Raw genomic sequence first — 21,189 nt, 5'->3', positions numbered from 1 at the left:
TCTCTTTCAATACAAATAATAAATGAAATTCAAAAAAAAAAAAAAAATACGTATGTGTACAAAATAATAATACGCGATAATAAGTATATTGTATTTTTTTTCGGTTATTATTAATAAAGCCTCAACCACACAGTACACAGTTTTTGTGAAACAAAATTCCACATAAAAAAGTACATTATTTATTTTAATACACATTAATAATATTTTTGCAGTTTTCAAAAACGAATAATTATTTCAACAATTTCATTAATATTGATTATTGTTATTACTTTGTAGCCAATTAATCATAAATTGAAAGTTTTGTCAAATTTCCATTGGCCTTTTTGTAACATTTGATCAATTATTATGGATTATAATTTTGTATACAGTTTTACTTTTAGCTCTAATGTGTATATTCTGTTTATTCACCCATAAACAATGTCCACATATTATATGACAGACAATACAAACGGTTCAAAGGCGGCTGAGGTCGATGTACATGGGCTATTATTTTACCCCATTGTTTAGACCACCATGCAATTAATAACATCGCAGCTACCTATATGGTAATTTCAATGTTGATTGGAAATGACAATTAACACAGTTGGGACAATCAATTGACATCTTTCGAGTCAAGTGTGATGATTTAGATTTGACTAGAGGAGGGTCTGATAAAAAAAAACCTCCACCGAGGTCGCAAAATTTAATATGTCAGTAGACTCTTGATTTCGTTCATTCGTGTGATATAAAAATATTCTCGTTTATTATTTATTACTCGTTTTAAAATTTAGCACGGGCTTGAATTATAAATCATAATACAATATAATACCCACTTTCGTAAATGTATATAGGTATGTACGTTATAATAGCACGACAAATGTTTGTAGTTAGATTTTATTTTATTTTTTTTTACACGCGAGATGAGAGTTTTAAATTCTCACATAAAATTACACGGCATGTGTGTGTGTGTGTGTGTGTGGATGAATATTAATTGCCACAAAATGATATATTCAATTTGTGAACAATGTCTAAAACTAGAAAGCATTTTAGTTTAAATATTATACTCCAGCCCGAGGAGATGAACCACACTGTGTGCATAAGCAGACGGGATATGAATAGTACCAGCTAGAACTACGTGGCCGCAATACACTATTAGTTGGATTTATGCGAACTGAATGGAAAATATATTATTAGAATTTGCTCATAGTCAATGTCTCTTGGGTTCCATCCGAAACCTTATCAGCTTATCCTTGTTCTTGTCTAGTTATTTCATACCAACAATCCGCGATCAAGATAATAGGTCATTGACGCGTACCTATACACGAGTGTATTAACAGATAATACCTATTGGTAAATCACTATATAAATCATTCTGGTACATTTTGTCCCCAAAACTCGTACTCGACGAGCAAACATAATCATCATAAATCGTTCGGTAAACTCATAAGTCATAATATATAATACGTAGGATTTAAAATAAGTGTAGGTACCTAGAATATCTTAATCCGATAAATAAACATCACCGAAGTAATTATTTTTTGATCTTTACGACTGTAATAATAATTAGTTAATACCTTTTTAATTCATCATAATTATTATTTTAGCAGAGAATTTAAAGCAATTACGACTATTAAACGTTTTGAAAATGGTTTAATAACAAATTTAAAAAAAATAAATAATGCATTATTATTATATAAGGAAAATGTCTTGTTGGTATAATGTGTTGGTTCAAAAGAATATTAAATTTGATTACATCATAATATTAAAATGCGATTCTTTTGCATTACAATATTGTAACTTCAAACGAATAGTCTAATCATCAAACTCTAATGAACTGTGTCATTATTCATTGAATTATAATAATTATCTCACGGTACCTAATAACTGAGATGGTAATTTAAATTAACATATTTATAAATTTGAAAATTTGAAAATTACGAATGATTTTAATTAATTGTTAATTTATGTATTACACTAGTAACGAGGTTGTTTTTTGTTATAAATGTCTTTCTTTATTTTTTATCATGTTATAATAATATAATATGATCAAATGTATTTGCATTCAACTGTCAAATGCAAACTTTTCTCTGTGATCACAGTTATACGTTTGAAATTTAATTTATAGTTAATTTTTACTAAATTTAAAAATACTAAAGTCTAAAAGAGATTGACATAAATCAATCATCTAATTATAAATTGAATTCAATAGTCATTATCTATATTATTATTTATAGTAGGTACGTATAATGTGTTTACCAATGAGTGTATATAATTCTAAACGAATCCAAAATAATCTTATTGTTTACAATTATTTATAATTAATTTTTATTTAAAATACTTAAAACTTCAATATTGAAGATGGTTTTTGGTAGAAAATTGAATCTAGATTACCATAGTTGTTTAAAACTAAGTTATTTACATTTTTATATTTATATATTTTAGAAATTATATAAGTACATATTTTTTTCAAATATTTTGCATCTTTTTAAGCAATTAATAGACATTTATAATTTTTTACATTTTTGTCATAGAGATTTTAAACGAAAGAGACTGTTCTCTTTTTTTAACAATTTAGTTATTTTGTAGTTGTTAACAATTTTCTATTACATATAGATATGTATTATACTATATACCACACAATTAATATAGGTACGTTGGAGTATTGATTTATACTTAAGTTAAAATATATGTATTGGTCATAGTAAAAATAAGTGACAACTTGCCGTTTTACTAATGAAAAAATAAATTATAAACAATTCTTAGAAATAAAGCGTTGACTCATCATTTCCGTTCAAAAGTATTCATCCAATACCGTGAAATACACAATGACGATATGTAATCTCAAAATTCATTAAACAACAGGGCAATCTACCCTTATTTTCAATTTATGTTTTTTGTATATATTTTTTGTTAAATAAAAACCTTATTAAAATTTTCAAATTATTTTAATAATTTATTTACTAAGTGAATCTATAAATATAAAGTTATTTATTTATATTTTGTAATTGTGTTTATTTTACTTTACTCGCGTATATTTATCTTCTCTATTTAGTTTTTTATTGGCACAGTTGTCAGTAAATTATTATAATTAATACTGTTTTTTTTTTCAGCGGCTCTTGTGAGCAGTGGTGGTGCTATTTATCCGATTGGCTGGGATAATAGAGAAGTGAAAGAGTCCTGTGGGAACATTTCTGGACCATATAAACTAGGTAAGAGTACGTTATCTCAAATGACAGGATTGTTATATTATTATAGTCACTCTCGAATTTCATAATATTATAATATGCGCTCTACAACCTTGCACTTGTACAATACCCACTTATCTATTTCGTCTGTATTCGGTCTGTTTTATTTTCAAAGGAAATTCACAGACTTTATTGAAATTCCTCAATGTGAATTTCAAATCATCAGGTAATTAAAATGGAATTGTTTTCATGAAATATATCCTCGAGACTACTACAATTATTTACCGTTATTATTTGCAAGAAATCTTGTAGAAATGACTTAAATAATAAAGTATATTTCAAAGTAGTTGTAATCGACTCTTGTTAATGGTTTAAACTAGAATATAGATTTTCATAAATAGATTTTTTAAAATTAAAAAAAAATACTGTAACTATATTATTATGCATTCTAATTTTTATTATTTTTATTATTATCAAAATTTTATACTTTAAACATTTTAAATCGATTGAAATTAAAATTTAACTGAGAATACTTGCATTTATTTTGTATTTGAATTTTAATTTCAGTAATTAAAGTGAATAATTTGATCTTAAACTGTATAATAAATACTCCGAAACACAATATGAATTATGTTTCATACACCTTATTTAATTTTTATTATCTTGATCATTATTGAACTACAGTCTTTTTCTACCATTTATCTCCCAACTTAATCAGTCTTAAATACCTTTTTAAACGGCATCTGATTTCAAAGTCATTAAAAAATCAATACAATTTAATTTAAAAACGACACAAAGAGTAACAAATTTAAGATGACTGTTCATTTTCCATCTTACACGGACTTTCACAACTGTAGACACTATCAACTTATTTTCATCAGTATAATAATAAGTGATGGAGTATACCCTATAGAGTATAGATAAATACAAATAATTATATTTACCCGTAGTAAAAAAAATAAATAAATACAAGGTATCAAGTTGAAAAATTGGATAACTGGTGCTCATATTTAATTAGAAAATATTATAATAAAACAACATAATATAATTCCCAGTCAGTAAAATAATGTATTTTTTTTATTCTTATTTACCTATATAGCAATAGTGTAAAATATATTCATCAAATTTTATAAAAAAATTGTTGTTTCAAAAATATTGGTAGTAATATATGGTTCATAACTTCCATAATGTATATAATATAATCAAATGTTTCTTTATTTGGACACACGATCTAATATTGAAATTATTAGCATATATACATGTAAATGGTTAGTTATAAAATATTTATTGTAAATAGATTTTTTTTAAATAAATATTCAAAGTAGAAACATATCTGTATCATATTTAACTCAGCTTCCCCATTTGTTTTATAAGACTTTACAATTATCTTAATCTAGATATCACATAGTAGTTATTGCGTATTATGATATTAATTGCATATATGTATTTGAATCTTAAAATTACCATTACATTATATCGTCGTAGATGGACAGTTAGGTACATACCAACAAACCACCACCACCATTGATTACATTACTTTCCGACAAGGTTAGCAGAACCCATGCTGTGATATGGAATTTATATATGATTCATCATATTAAACATCGATTTCTAACGACGCCGTCAAAGTATCGATGAACTTTTCTTGCTTGAATTGTTTAATATAAAGAAAAATTCATCAGTATGGAGTTATGCGTAGTTGAAGTATTGTTGGAAAATGAAAAAAAAAATACAGGAAAAAATAAAGACCAAATAGACTAATCCGATAATGTTCTACAAAATAAAAAAAAAACTTTTTATACATCACAATATGCGTTTGATATGATTCTATTGTTAACTTTAAGAGTGTCACAAACACCTATGTGTACAGGTACACGTATCTCGTTTTCGTGCGTCACATCATATGATTTTATACCTTCAAAAACAACTAATTCTAACTTGTACTTCCAGAACAATTATATGACCTAATTACCCTATGAAAACTAAGCAAAAATGTTGCAAAACATTTTCAATCCCAATGCCTTATGTTACAGTATTTCCTATAATATATGAATATGATTAAAATATGCACATTTTTTTTTTTTTTAGATCATAAATTCGTCAATTTATTAATTCCTATGTTCGTACTTTGTTATACTGTTATGCATGCTTTTTATTATTTTATATCAGGGATGGGCAACTCTATGTTACTAGAGGGTCAGCTTTTAGAAAATTAAAATCCAGTGGGGCAAATAGAAAGCAAAAAAAAAAAAAATAGGTCATTCAAAAACTTATATAAATCTACTTTTTTCTTACTATTTTATTAACTTTTATTACTATTAAGAAAAATAAACTACGATATTAAAATATGTTCTTATAATATTAGGAGTGTTAAATTCCAATCATACAATCATGTTATGCAGTATACACACACATATACATTCACACAGTTCTTATACATTTTTATTTCAGCTTATAATTAATAGTTATTGGCTTAAAAAATGTATTTACTTACTATTCAAATTTTCTACAGTATTTTGCTATAGTATTGACTATGATAAATTATTTAATATAAACGATAAATTATATTACAACGTTTTTTTCTGAAATATCATAATTGATGGTACATTAGTACATACAGACTACAGTTATTTTATTAGTCAATAACTCTATTTAGATTACCAATGTAAGTATAAATAAAACTACATTTTAAAATTTACGATAATATATAGATATCGTATATAGTACGCTGTAATACATAAGCGTTAAATTAATTCAATTTACATAATTGACATAAAAAGAACCAATCTTTGTATCCTTGAATATCATTGATCAAATACATCAAATACGCATATCTCTAGAGATTGTACTGCTTCTCATATTATTACTACTTGAAATAAATCATAAAATGTATACAAAATAAATATAATGGAATATAAAGTAACATATTATAATACAAAGTAAGATATTATTATATGTTCAGAATTATTATAATATCATTAAATATATTATAATGAATAATGATTATCAATGCAGTTATAATACAATTAAATATCGGTTAAACGAATCATCGTACTTAACTATTAAATTACATAGGTAATACAGTTCTTGTGTGAAAGTTCTAACAAAATTTACATAAGTTATACTTCAATAATTATTATTCATAAAACTGCATACGGTTTATTAAAGTTATAACTATATAATAATATACAATAAAAAAAAGCAAATTCATTTATTTTATATAAGAAGTATCTAGGTATCTGATATATGTTATGAAAATATTCAACTGATTTAAAAACTTAATCAGTTGGTCGATAATAACTAATTTTAAATTAAAATTTTAAAAATATTTTTTATTTTCAGTTATTAATACCTTATTATAGTCATCTCTATAAAGTCTTTATTATAATATGTACTTTATGTAGAGTGAATTTAAACCAATAACGCCTACAGTGTCCTCTAGATCTATTATTTATAAGTTAAACTAAAAAAAAATTGTTAAAAACTAATATTTACTTATCAATAAAAATCATATTAAACTAATTTCAAATATATTTGGTAACTTTAATAATAATAAAAATAAATATATTATAATATACATAAACTGGTATTACATTATTAATGTGTGCATTGTTATTTTACACAAATAATTTTGAAAGAAAAAATGCGTATTTTTGAAAATTCTATTAAAATTTATTTTTTACTGTAATAACAGAAAAAGTGGTTGACTGATTTTATATTTTTGTACTAAAACTGATGAATATAGGAACTATATATTATTATTAATAATAGAGTACAATTTAATTATTTATTTTAGGTGTGGTCTATTTAATTTAAATGTTTGTAAAATTGTAAATTTTTTTTACATGTTGTTTATGTTTTACATTTGAATTTATAAACATTTTTTAAAAATATGAAAGACTCAATTTTTAACATTTTAATAAAAAAAATAAATACATATATTATAGATATATATAATATATTTTACGTCATGTAAATAATCTAATTCGTGTTTTATGAATGTCTTAAAACAATATTTCCACCCACTCAAAAACCATAATTAGAACCATACACAGATTATAATATGAAATAATAAAAACTATTTAATAACCACATTGATCTACTCAAAAACTTGAAACAATATTGTGGCAATAAAAGATTAGAAATTACACGCATGGTCATCCTTACGATCTACAAGACCCAAAACAAACATAATTATGAGACCCGGTACGAAAATAATTGTCAACCCTAACAAAGATTTTAACTCACTAGTATATTTAAAATACCCACTATTTTACCGTCTATTAATAAATAAAAATATTAACTGATTTAAAATATAAATGAACTTCAGATGAATTTTTCATCTTGAGGTGGAAACAGAAAAAAATAGTTTTGTCTTTGAATTATACATAAAAAAAGTCGTTGCAGCTGGTACGATGAACAATATTATACCTCCAAGAATCAAATTAAAAATATAAGCAGCTATGAGCATGGTGAAAAAAAGCCCTAGGGTTTTCTGAAAGTATTACTGTCCCAATTGGCTTTCACCACGACAATTATTAACTTAACACGTATTAAAGTATATCGCTGCTTTTTCTAAGAAATGCCTTGGTAATTTCTACATGAAACATAACATTTTAAATGATCGAAATAATTTAAATAAATTTAAAACCGATTTTACCCGGCTTGCCTTCCACTCTTAGAAGATATATTATAAAGCAATGCGTTCAAATATGATATAATTTAAGTCTTATAATGGTACAATTTTGTTGCCAGAACGGTAGGTAGACACACGATGGTTTTCACACGGACTGTTGCAGTAGAAGTGATAGAGAAAAAGAGCGAAATATCGTTTAAGCTTTATTCAATATTATTATCTATTTACAATGCAATCATTCCACCATAACCATCGTTAAGTAACTCGACTTACAATTAATATTTTTTTTTTTTTTTTTTGTTTGTTCAAAGGGACGTGTCATCTGTCGTGGTCCGTGTACATGCTGGGTTCTTCGGTGGCGCTGCTCTTGCTGTGCTTTTACCTGAGCTTTTACTCGTCCCGCGATAGCCCGGGCAGTTCATTTCGTTCCATCTGATGAGTGCACGCTCAGGCCACAGCATCCTCCTCCACACATGACCCAGGATACGCCGCTGGCCATTATTTCTGTCGCACGTGAAACGCACGTCGCCAACCTCCGCCACAATGATAACGACGACGACGACGACGACGACGACGAAACACAATTCAAACCAACCATTATCGCTCATTGTAAACTCTAAAACAATAATAATATTATATTGTATCGTACCTATTGTATTTCGTATTTGTTAAAAATCAAAAACTAACAGTTACTTGTAATATCGTTATGATAGATTGTTATTATATTATTTCGATAATAATCATGGCTTTACGCAGAAACGAATATCGATCATCGTCTATTTTGTATCTTACTTTTATGACGTATTCGCGTCTACATCATAATTCGAATAATAATGTTAATGCGAACGTACGATATTATGTCGATATGTTATTACACGGTATTGTCTTGTTCTGTGAAAAATTACTGTACTGCGTTATGTAAGCATTACGTATTATTGAATTTAATAGTACCAATAATGCGCATTCAACTAAAATTAAAACGAAGTCTTAATCGTAAACCGTGTATAACTCAGTAATCTTTCGATCAATCGTTGTATGGAAAATAGCAATTGAAAACCAAGAATAACATTGTGACTACGATATAATAATATGTATTGTATATTATTGTTATATGTAAATATCTCTTATTTAAAATTTGAATATTTCATTTGGATTTGTATTATTTGTATTTTTTTATGTGTGTGTGTGTGTGTGTATGTGTTTATCTATATTAACAAGATAAATTATAAATATCGGATTACCTATGTTTTCAAAAAATTAGAAAAATATTGAAAATACGAGTCGAAAAAATTAATTCAACATAAAACGTTATAAACTGCTACCCAGCAATAAAACGTATATCGTACTATCGGAGAGCATCTAGTAGTGCAGAAATTATTATTGAAATGTTATTATTATTATTATTATTTAATTACTTATACCGTTTAATCAATATTATTATTATTTTTTTTTTACTTGTAAATATTATAGATTTAACTATAGTTTATTTAATTATACTACAGTAAGTGTATTCAAAATTATTCGTTTAAAATAAATACACAATTTCCAATTAAATAATTCCGATTTGTACAAACAACACAAGTTTTTTTTCATTGTTAATATTGTGGTTGTTATTGGTTACTTATAATCCATAAAATGCGTAATAGATTATATATATAATATATGTGTATTTGATTTATCTAAGTAATTAAACAATGATCAATAAAAAAAATTATAAGAGCATTTTAATAGCCTAAGAAAGTTATATTATATATATATATATTTTTTTTTTTTTTTAATTAGAATTCGTTGTACAGAATAAATTAATTTTTAAGCTATTATTGAACCTTTCCTTATGTGCGAGGTTTGACGATGTATCAGATAAGCACTAAATTAATATTGATCATACTTATTTACACTATTATTATTCGTTAAAACATATTATATATATTATATGTATATATATATTGGTTTATTAGAATAAAATACTATAATCTTTAGTGTCATAAAATATAATTCATGAGTCACATACAATTTGTCAAATATACGCAAACATAACCATTGTTATAATAATTACCTACTATAATATAATATGCAATATTTAAATTACTGATGTAGGTATACATTGTCATACTACATAAATAAGTACTTTACAATTAGAGTTTATGGAAGATGTTTCATTGTTTACATTGTTTTGTTTTTTTGTTTGTTTGTTTGTTTATTAGTTAATTATTTGATAAAAATGTTCTATTCATTTTAACTGAAAATAGTTTAGAAATAATTTTTTATCATTATTTTTTTTTTATTGAAGTATTAACATGTATTCCAATTTGACATATTATTATATATTAAATCAAGTTAAAAATATATTCAAGTATTACTATTTGTATTATTATTATTAATTATATAATATATAAAATGAAGTACAATATGTTAAATATATTTAAATTATTTAATTCTCAATTACTAAACTAACGAATATATTTTAATTGTAAAGGAGTAAATAATACTCATAATTAAACTCGAAATGCTTTATGAGGTTTCTATGAACTAGTAAGATAATCTAGAAAGCGTATTAGTTAATACTTTTGAAGTTCTTAATTAGTTAAAGTTATAATCCATGAATCGTAATTCATGAATTGATTTCCAAATTTTTAGTTGACATACGTAAAAAAATAGTTTTGTATACAAATTATTTATTTTGATTTTAATAAAAACTTAATAAAAATTTAAAACCTATCCATCTATATAATGTTTTAATGAAAATCATAATTAAAACTCAGAGTAAATAGATATCGTGCTGTATAGTCACCATTAAGTGGTTATTCAATATTGGTGGCTGGTGCTTTAAATTTCTGGTGGTAGTAAACATAGTTTCAAATGGTAAATTTGTAATTTTCACTCATCTTCAATTCCCAGAAATCTCAACCCGGAAAGTCAATGAAACGGCTGCATACAAACTGAGTCCCAATAAAACCTTTTATGACAAATTGAGTCCCGGGTTGTTTTAGGGTATATACCAATTGAGTTGCAATGAAATTTTAGATAAAAAACTAATTGAGTTCATGTTTTAATTTTAACTGAGTCCCGTCAAATTAAAAAAAAAACATTTTCCTTCCCATTTTTCAGACTTTTTACAGACTGTCTGTAGCAAAAAATTCTCTAGATATGGTTAAAAATGTTTTTTTTTTTTTAATATTTTATAATATAAATATATAATAAAGGGGTAAAATACAGTATGAATAATTTGTGTATAATTTAATAAATGTAGATAATGACAAAACAACATTTTTTATATTGGTAAAAATGTATGGGATAAGCATTACATATATTCAAATCAAGTTATTGTGTTTGATTGCAACAGCTACAATTGATATTGGATTTCTTTTTCTTTAATATAATTTCTTGTATAATTTGATACTTTTATCTTTTTCTTTTTCTAATTTTTATTTACATTGATTTTATATGTTTTAGTCAAAATAATCCTCGGACTCAATTCGTATACTATTAGTTTCCTAACCACGGACTCAATTAATATATTTTTTTTCCCTGCAGGTATAGGGACTCAATTAGTATACAACGAATGAAACATTAGTCGTGATTTCGTGAATAATAGTTGGTTATAATAATGGTTGTAATAATGGTTGGAAATTTAAAATTTGAACCAGACTACAAAGACGGTAGGTATCTGTGTTGGTTACTACCTTACTTGAATGGTAGTCTTATTTCACTAATGGTAATGAAAGTGTATGCTATATATGGAATTTATCACGGGTAGTTTCTGTTTATTTATGCCGGTCGTAGGAAACAAATACTGAAATACGTATCTAATAGAATCCTTTAAGTTATGTATACAGGACAAAACATACAATTCTGCAGGTCACTTACATATAAGTAAATAAAGTATCCACAAATTGTGTCACTAATGCGATAGTTATATTGCAAATACACAAATTCATTAAAATTGATGAATATTAAAATAGTCAATTTAGTTAAGATCAATATACTCAATTTTTTATAGTACCTAGTTTGCATTTTCAGTTAATAATTTATTGCACCGTATAACATGACTCTTCTCTTCATCTTATAATCCTACAATCTCTATGACTCCGCCTTAAGTTAGTCGTTCTTTACATCTATATTCATTAATCTGATCTACTATCCTTTAAAATAATAATTAAATATTCTATACACTTATAACAGTTATCGATATTTTCAATTAGTTTTAGTTTTTGATTTTGAGTGGAACAATGAATGAATTGGTTCAGCAATGATGAGTTTTTTTTTTAATTTAAAATTATTGTGTCTAAAGACACATTTATAATAAAAATATTCAACTTTGCTAGAAATTTTGATGGTGGCAATTCGGATCTAGTTTCTACATTGAAAATCAAAAAGAAATCATTAATAGGTCAAAATATAAATATTTACAGTTTACGTATGTCTTAGTAGGTACTTTGTAACTTATATATTTACAATAATACTTTATTTACATGAAACCACAGCAGTTTATAGAGATGATAAAAATGTTTAAATATTTAAAATAATATTAAGTTATTTAAATTAAAATCCAATTCGCACCGTCCTAAAGTATTCACAATATAAGTTTATAACTATGTATTGTAATTTAACAGGAGATATTTTTTCAATCAATATATTATGTTTAACTGAAGGTTCTATTAATAAAAAAATAATTACAAATAACAATATAAATTAATTATAAAATAGCTTAAAAAATAGTTATATAATAAACTGATACATTATTTAAATTTAAAATCGTTTTTATAAGTAATAATTTATCATTGAACTCAAAATAATATAAAAGACATCCATTATACTGATCTACTTAAGAAGACGCACACTCGGCGAAAATTATAAATATTAGACAGCCTTCACGTTTTTAATTTTTAGGTTAAGTTAGATCATGAGATTAAACTAGTTAATATGTTAAACTGAAAATCTATTTTTGCCTATTTTTATGCATTTTTTTTTAACTTCAATACTAGTGTGTTCGAGTAACAATATAAGTGAAATTGATTTTGAGTATATTTTTCTGATATCATCAATTGTATTTTAGCTATGAAGTGCCAAATTGTTTATATTACTATTACTTATATTGTTTTTTATGCTACCATTGCTACCTATCGAAATATCAACCATACTTAGATAATAACTGACTATAACGTAATCTGAGCTTTCCTCCTTGATCATATAAAGTAGAATTTAAAGCAGTTAGTTTTTTGGTTTAACTAAGTAAGAATCGTAAAGATTAAATTATATGATTAATTATTAATGTTTTTTGTTTTTCTTAATACCTACCGCAAGACAGTTTGCGTTCGAAATAGTTTTCTAAACAAAAAATGATTGGTTAAAAAATACTGTTTTTTATTTACATACAACTAATTTGATTTCACGTAAATAAGTACGATTATTTAAAGTTAATAGTATTGCATACCGGATATTTTAATAAATTAGGTAACAAATAATTTAAACACCATATGCATTAATATTAATATTGTTGTTTCACGTATAACTCAAACACAGTTGTAAAGTTGATGTTGCTGATTAAGCTGCTTATACTATAAATGTACAAATATTAAAAACGAAAAAATTTTGCAAATCAAAATGTGAAATATAATGAAGTTAATGGTTTAGGATACACAGTTCATTGTGAAAAAAGTATGAAAATATTATTGTATTATTGTACAATGGGCGTAATAAATATTTAATAAAATATTATTATTATTATTATTATTTAAATAGTTTGAATTAGAATAATATACATAAAACATAGTATATTTTTACATCGATTTAGTGAACTTCTCAATATCTTTATTGCACAGCGAATTCGCCTATCCGGCCAAAAATCCGCCGTCGACTACGAGAGCCGTTCCGTTTACCATAGTAGAGTAGTCACTAAGCATGAAAATCACAGCGTTTGCAATATCGTCGGTTTCTAAAAGCAAAACAGAAACACAAGATTGAATAATATAACCAGTAATATCATACAAATGTTCGTCGTTTGAACGTGCGTGTCGATATTCGTTTTCGTCTCGACACACTCGTGAAATTCCGTTAGACACATACCTGCAAATCTGCCCAATGGGATTCGTCTCATTATGGGTCCCGATTTTTCTGGATCCGACCACGCGATTTTTCCCATACGGGTCAACACCACAGTTGGATTGACGTTATTGGTACGGATACCGTATTTGCCCAGTTCGATTGCCATCGTTCTAGTTATTTGATTCACGGCTCCTTTAGACGCACAGTATGTCGTATGATCGGGTATGGCTCTCTGTAAAAAATAAATAAAATGTAAATTACTTCACGGTCCTTTACTACGGTCATGAAATTATTGAAACACAACTCCTTGACATCGCCTAACCTGACTATCGTGAGACGTGATTATTTTACATTGATATTGGACGTGTTTTTTTTTCTAAGTGTATATGTGAACCATTGATTTACAAACAAAACTTACAATATAACTAATTTTTTACAATATCGTGCGTTACACGGTATGTACTTGAGTTGTTATTGTCACAAATATTTTAACTTACTGTTGAAATTGTAGAAGATATGTTTACAATAGATCCTTTGATGCCAGCATCAATCATGTTTTTTGCCACTGCTTGACTAATTCTCACTAAAGCTCGTGCGTTGATATTTAAAGTCCTGAACAATAAATACTTTGTTAATTTGAAATATAATACAATATAAGTTATTCATTTATCTTATTTAAAATTATTTAACAATTTATTTTATTTTTTTAAAAATATAACTAGGTAACATTTTAAAATAATTAAGTCTATTGTAATTCATGTTTATTTTAAAATAGTATAATACTATATTATTAGTATGTAGAATGTTAATTTTAACTTCCGAGAATTCAATAGAAAATTTTTCTTCTAAGATTCAGAATTTAAATCTTACTTAACATATTTTACGTTTAAAATCCTGAATACTATTATAATACCAGTAATTATTTTTCAATAAACTGATCATTATTTCAATTCAGTATCATTTTTATTTCCAATCATGATTGCATGATTAATGTTTAGTTCATAACACTTTACTTTCATTAGTTACATTATATTGAATTATTAAATATTTATTTTAAATATTATAGTAATAATGGTTATAGGGGAAAATGAATTGGTTTTGAAACGTTATAACATTATGTTTTAAAAATTTAGATTTTTAAAGGCAAAGATTTTACAATTTGTCTAAAAAAAGTCATTTTAGTCATTTTTTAAAACTATTTTAAACTACAACCCATACTTCTGTAAATCTTCATAGAAAATTATATTATTTTTAAAGATAAAAATATTAATAGCATTTTATTAAGAATGGTTTTTCTAATCTAAACAGTTAGAAAATATACCAACTTATCGTCTAATTGTATTTATATTATTTCCTAAAATATAATATTTATGACATTTAAAATGTTACTAACTTATCCCAACCATGTTCAGTGACATCGAAAAATGATTCTATAACAGCTACACCGGCGTTGTTAACCAAACCATGTACTGGACCAATGTCATACATTTTTTTATACGTATCTTCCCAATTTGAAACATCACAAAATATTTGCTTAGTATTTGGTAACGGTTTAGCAGCACCCTCTTCCTTCTCTACCACCGCGTAAACAAATGAACCCAAATCTACCAATCGCTCTGTAATTTTTTCACCCATACCTAAAAAACAATATTTTTTTATTATTATGTAATAGATATTGCACAAAGTCAACATTTATCAATTTTTAAAATAGGCTTTGAAAAACCAATTGACTATAAGTACTTAAACATAATATGATTATTTATGTACCATAAATAAATTTAATTAAGTGGTTATGACATAAAATCATAATAGTGTATCACAGTATTTATAGGTATTATACAATATAACATGTAAAACTATAAACTTTAATCTCTAAAATAAGTAGCTAATAAAGAAACTTTGAATATTAATAATTATTAGTAATGCAAGATAAAAAGTAAATTTACAAATGTATACTTTACTAAATCATTGATATTTGTTTTAAATACTATGCAAATAGCTCAACAAACATTGCAAATTATTTATTTCTGTAAGCACTTTTATATATTATATTTTATTTGAACAACTCTAAATGAAAGAAAACCTTTAAATTACTTATTATATTATAAATATAAATTTTCAGTTAGTATATTTTAGTTTTCTATTTGAATAGGTAGGTACATGTATAATATTGTATTTTATAAGTAGATTACTGCATTTTTTAAGCATTAAAAAATATAAATTAGATACTTAGTAACTACACTTAAAACAGGTAAATAAATAGAAAATTCAAAATTAAATATAATTTAATTTATTGTTAATTACTTCAATAAGACATATCTTGAATTTGTGAGATAAAGAATTTCAAAATGTCGAGGTTTTTCAAGATAAAAACAGGCTAATAACTGTAGGTATATAATTGATGTATAAATTATATCAAGAGCAATGAACTGTTCAACAATTAACGTTTATCTAAGTTTTCAAGACATTCGAATTATGGCTGTGGTGTTGAAATTTGAAGTACTTATAATATATCATACAATTTTCGTTGAACAAACTAACGATGCGATTCTGCAATATATTTTATTATTATTTTTTTTTTTATAATAGCCTGATTTTAAAATTTATCAGAAATTAGAATCAGAATAGGCACATAATCATTTTTATGTTCTGATTCACAAATCAACTGATTGGGTCTATCTTATGATGTTATATAAACATTTTTAATTAATGTATACTACAAGAATAGTAGAGTACCAGGGGATTCTACTTGACATTAGCAGTCGGCACTATTTAAAATATAAATTATTATTTTAATTAATCCATTATCAACATTTATACATTAGTAAAATATAGCAATAGGTAAAATTAGTTTTATACTGAATATGTAATATTTTACAATTTTAATATAATTAAATATTAAATAATTACATATATACATATATATATATATATAATATATTCATATTATTATAATTTATAATCAATGAATTTTATGGGTTTAAAATAATTGCTATTCATAATAATATATAATTCATTAAATTCATCATATTATTTTCATAAGTTTTCAAAAATTTTACATATTATTTAAGCTGACATGCTTAAGGGCATGATAACTGTTACTTAATTATAATAGACAGGATAAGTCGAAATTGATATATATGCTGTTAGAGTATAGTAGAAAGTAACCTACTTCGAAAATTAAAAAATATTTATAGATTTTAATTGATATAAGTAAATTTTAATATTAAAAATCATTTTTTTATGTTATCATAAGTTTTTTAATTTTCATTAATCACTACAATTTAAATTCTAGTTTGTTTGTTAATACATTTATAGTTAATTTTATTCTACTATTATTAATATAACTCAATTTTAAAAAGTTATCGCACATCACATTTATCAATGTCTACAGGTATATGATATTAATATGAAATTTAAATTGGCGGTGAATAATTATAACATTTGGAATATTACTTTAAGAAAATATGGTTCTTCATACCATAGTTGTTTGAATAGTTACATGTTTTTTTGGTTTATTTAAGTATCTCTAAACTAATAAAATGTAAATAAATGTCTTTACATTATTTGTAGTGTACACTGTATCCGAGACTAATGTTAAATAAATAATAAAACAAATCATGTCACAATTATTATCATGGTCATGTCTATCAGTCGCTTATACATTTTTGTTGATATAATATTTTGTACTTAACAAATTGTACTAAAGTGTACATTGTACTGTACATAATACATTATACATATCCTATACACGTACGTAAATGGCGTGTTTAGTGTATTTTACATGTTTTTGTACATATATTTATTATTATTTAATATCGTTTGACTAACCAGCACAAGATCCAGTGACGATAAACTTTTTGCCTTTAAAGTAATCTTCCATTTTTTGTGGTGCCTGGCCAGACATACTCCTAGATAGAATATCGACGGCCATTTGTCCAGCTATTTTATGAGGTAGTTTGCATATGGAACGTAACATTTTGAATATATTTTTTTTATTTGAGTGACTTCAATAAAATAAGTCTCAGTCTTATCAACGCTTATCTGTAATGATATACATAATGATAATACATAGTAAATTCTTGAATACATACATTTTAATAAATTATATTAAATTCAAGCTGTTATTTTATTAATTTTAAATTTTGTTATACTGACAACTATAAAATATTTCCTCAGAATGACATTCGATTTTATTAATATGAAAATAATTATTTATATTAATAATATAAAAGTAAAATAAACCTGATAAATAAAATAAATAAACATAAATATACCTGTATAGTACAACAATCATATTACATTGTAAATTTAATAAGATACATTATTTAATTAAAACTAAACATCATTGATATATATATACATACATTTGTATTAATAAATAATTACAATTCTTCAAAATGAATTATTACATTTTATCATACATTGTGATTGAACATTAAAACAACCATATCTATATTTTATCTTTTAATTATTTGAATCATTTTATATTTTCAGTATAATTGTTTAAGTTTAATTTTAATTACATATATTGCATAAAAAAATTGTTTTGTGAAAAATAATTAATATTATTACTTAATTGAAATAATTTTCATACTGATATATATATATAATTATGTTATATTGTATTAAAATTGCATTATATTATAGTATCAATTAACTGATTATAATATTCTAGTTTACTCTAGAATATTCTAGAATATGATATTCTATTATAAAAGTATCGTTAATTGCAAAAATTATAACAATATTGATAAAATAAAATTATTGCTGTAACTCATAATACTCAGATTACGTTTAACATTATCAATATTACAAAACACTAGTGTGAATATTTTAATACGTTTCATAATAAATTTGAAAGTTTTTTTAATCGTTTAAAAAAAAGATAAGCTAAAAAGTGAAAATAAATTTATAATTGTTATTTTTAATTAATAATTTACTCCAAACGGCAAATATTAGTTAATGTTGTAAGATAATTATATAAAAGGTGGCTAAGAAAATTAAAAGTTCAATTTGTTTAGTTAATTTAAATGTAATTTAATTGATTATATTCGTAAATATTTGACTTCTCAGAACTCATTCAATAATATTTACCGCACATTATAAGTTAATTTAAAAAGTTAATAATCTACCTCCCAAAAAATAACTTAAGTTTACAATAAATATAATTTGAATGTCTTTCATATTTTTTTTATGAATTTTAATATATTTATTTATAAATTTCAACAATTGACAAAAAACAAAACAGTGATCTTGTACTTTTTCCTTTTTTTACTTAAATGTTTAACTTATTTTTTAATTTTTTTTTTTTTTATATACTCATAACTCACATACAAATATTATTGTATATATTCTATACAACGAATATATTATTTTGATACTTACATAATATATCTACTAAAACAATATGAAATGAAACTTATTATTGTATTTTAACTAATATGGATAAAATAAAAAAAAAAAATGGTATTTAAAAAAAGAAAACAGGTACGTAGAATAATTTAAATTACAATAAAAAAATCATATAATAATTATTATGTTAGAACAACAGAAAAATTAAATAACCTAATGTTTTTCACAGGAAAATGTGAGATTGTACTAGGTAAATCTACTCAGAATAGGTCATACATATTACACACGGCATCTTATGAAAAATAGTCACGAAGAACATGCCAAACATGCGGATATCTAACTTCAATCAAACGCATTACTACAGAATGCAGAGACATGCAAGAGGCTCGACAAAAATGCGACATACCCGAGCTCCTTCACGGTGCACTGGGCACCAACGAAAATTCCATAAAAATGTTTTATCATTTATGGATTAAATAAAATTGTACAATTTAGTTTCAATAATTAAAGATATAATACAAGCCAATGATCTTGGTATCGAGCCTTAGAAATATTAATTAAAAAAATGATGATTATATATTTTATAGAATTTTAATGAAACAGAGTGTATTAAATATATTAAAATCAATAATATTTTAATTATATTATACTAATATATATTGTATCTTTATTTAATTTAAATTCGTACAAGAAATGCAACACAAAAAATTAAAGTGGAAATACAAAAAACTTACCGCCAACAACGCCGATTGAAAGCAATAAACTGTGTAACGCTACTTGTGGCGTATACAAACTAACTAAACAAACTCAGCAAACGCATGCGTGCTGATATAGTAAGCATTATTTTTTTTTTTTTTTGTAATTTGTAGCATAGCCAAGCACTTTATGACGTCACAAAAATGTGGGGGGGAATTATGTGAGTTTGTAAAGTGAAAGAGATGTGTGTCTCAAAACGTATACGGTATGTTGTAAATACGAGTTTAAAAACGATTTAATAAACTATGTAAGATGTAGTCACTCGAAATGAATGTTACAATCAATTTTAACAAATTATAATTAAATATTTATTTCTTACAATAGAAACTCTTTGAATTTTAACGTCCATTATTGAGTTTAAGAACAAATTATATTAAAAAATTCAAAATTACAAAACATTAAACATACAAAACGCAAAAATGAAAATAATAATTTAAACATGAAGCAGAGATAATTAATGTTATGCATATTTATTATATACTACGTATAAATAATATTCAATTGTAAAAATATGTATGTAAATGAAAATATAACCTAATTATTTTTTGGTATTGCAATATACATTTATATACAACACTGAAGATTTTAAAAGGAAATATGTTTCCATGGCTTCACTGTCGGTCTATATAATTGTTATTTAATGAAAAAAAATAAAATAGTGCTTCGTAATACAATTTTTGACACTTAATTTCGTTTTTTAGACACGAGAAACAAAATGACCTACATATTGTACTATTGTTTTTACTGTATAATTATCCAATTATCCATTCATACTGTTCAAATATAAATTGATTTCAATTCAATTTCTAAATAAAATATTATCCGCTACCAGTTTAAGGTTAATTTTAAGAGTTCCGCACAATAATATTTGTGAAAGTTTATTTGTAATTGTGTAAAACAAAATAGTATCAATATTAAACAATTATAAGTTTCCAACATATGTGTTCAACATCTTGGGAAAAAAAATACAAATTCCAAAAAGTAAAAAAAAGAAATTTTTAAACGGCATTCACCTCCTAGTGTATAATGCTATTTGAATCTAATTACCATAATACGATCAAGATTCGGGAATGCCAACCTCAACAACGTATATACATTTTTAATAAAACAAGATGAACAACCATACTGCCATAAACCCGATAAACCTCTTACAATAAAACACATGGTCCTAAATTACACATAATTCACCACTGAAAAAACGGCGGAATACAATCGCGCGCCGTTTTACCTTTT

The 21,189-nt window shown here is 24.5% G+C and overlaps 2 protein-coding genes across 2 annotated transcripts in view; one reads left to right on the top strand and one right to left on the bottom strand.

The window, feature by feature from the left end:
- Positions 1 to 8,954, top strand: part of LOC114128014 (LHFPL tetraspan subfamily member 1 protein-like) — a 214,893-nt gene extending 205,939 nt beyond the window's left edge. The window contains exons 5-6 of the mRNA XM_050200434.1: positions 3,090 to 3,188; positions 8,112 to 8,954. Coding sequence (XP_050056391.1) covers positions 3,090 to 3,188; positions 8,112 to 8,236 — 224 coding nt within the window. The 3' untranslated portion in view covers positions 8,237 to 8,954. The remainder of the gene's footprint in view (positions 1 to 3,089; positions 3,189 to 8,111) is intronic.
- A 4,436-nt stretch (positions 8,955 to 13,390) lies between these two features.
- Positions 13,391 to 20,076, bottom strand: LOC114128016 (L-xylulose reductase-like). The gene is made up of 6 exons (XM_027992421.2): positions 19,935 to 20,076; positions 17,677 to 17,889; positions 15,239 to 15,482; positions 14,343 to 14,457; positions 13,867 to 14,077; positions 13,391 to 13,735 (listed from the first exon to the last, which is right to left on the bottom strand). Exons 2-6 carry the CDS (start codon positions 17,822 to 17,824, stop codon positions 13,632 to 13,634), a joined length of 822 nt encoding a protein of 273 aa, XP_027848222.1. The 5' UTR covers positions 17,825 to 17,889; positions 19,935 to 20,076; the 3' UTR covers positions 13,391 to 13,631.
- Between the last annotated feature and the right edge of the window lie 1,113 nt (positions 20,077 to 21,189).

Source organism: Aphis gossypii, chromosome 2 (assembly GCF_020184175.1).
Source record: "Aphis gossypii isolate Hap1 chromosome 2, ASM2018417v2, whole genome shotgun sequence".
Lineage (NCBI taxonomy): Eukaryota > Metazoa > Arthropoda > Insecta > Hemiptera > Aphididae > Aphis > Aphis gossypii.
The sequence above is the reverse complement of the archived record's forward strand: the minus strand, read 5'-3'. Positions and strand labels throughout refer to the sequence as shown.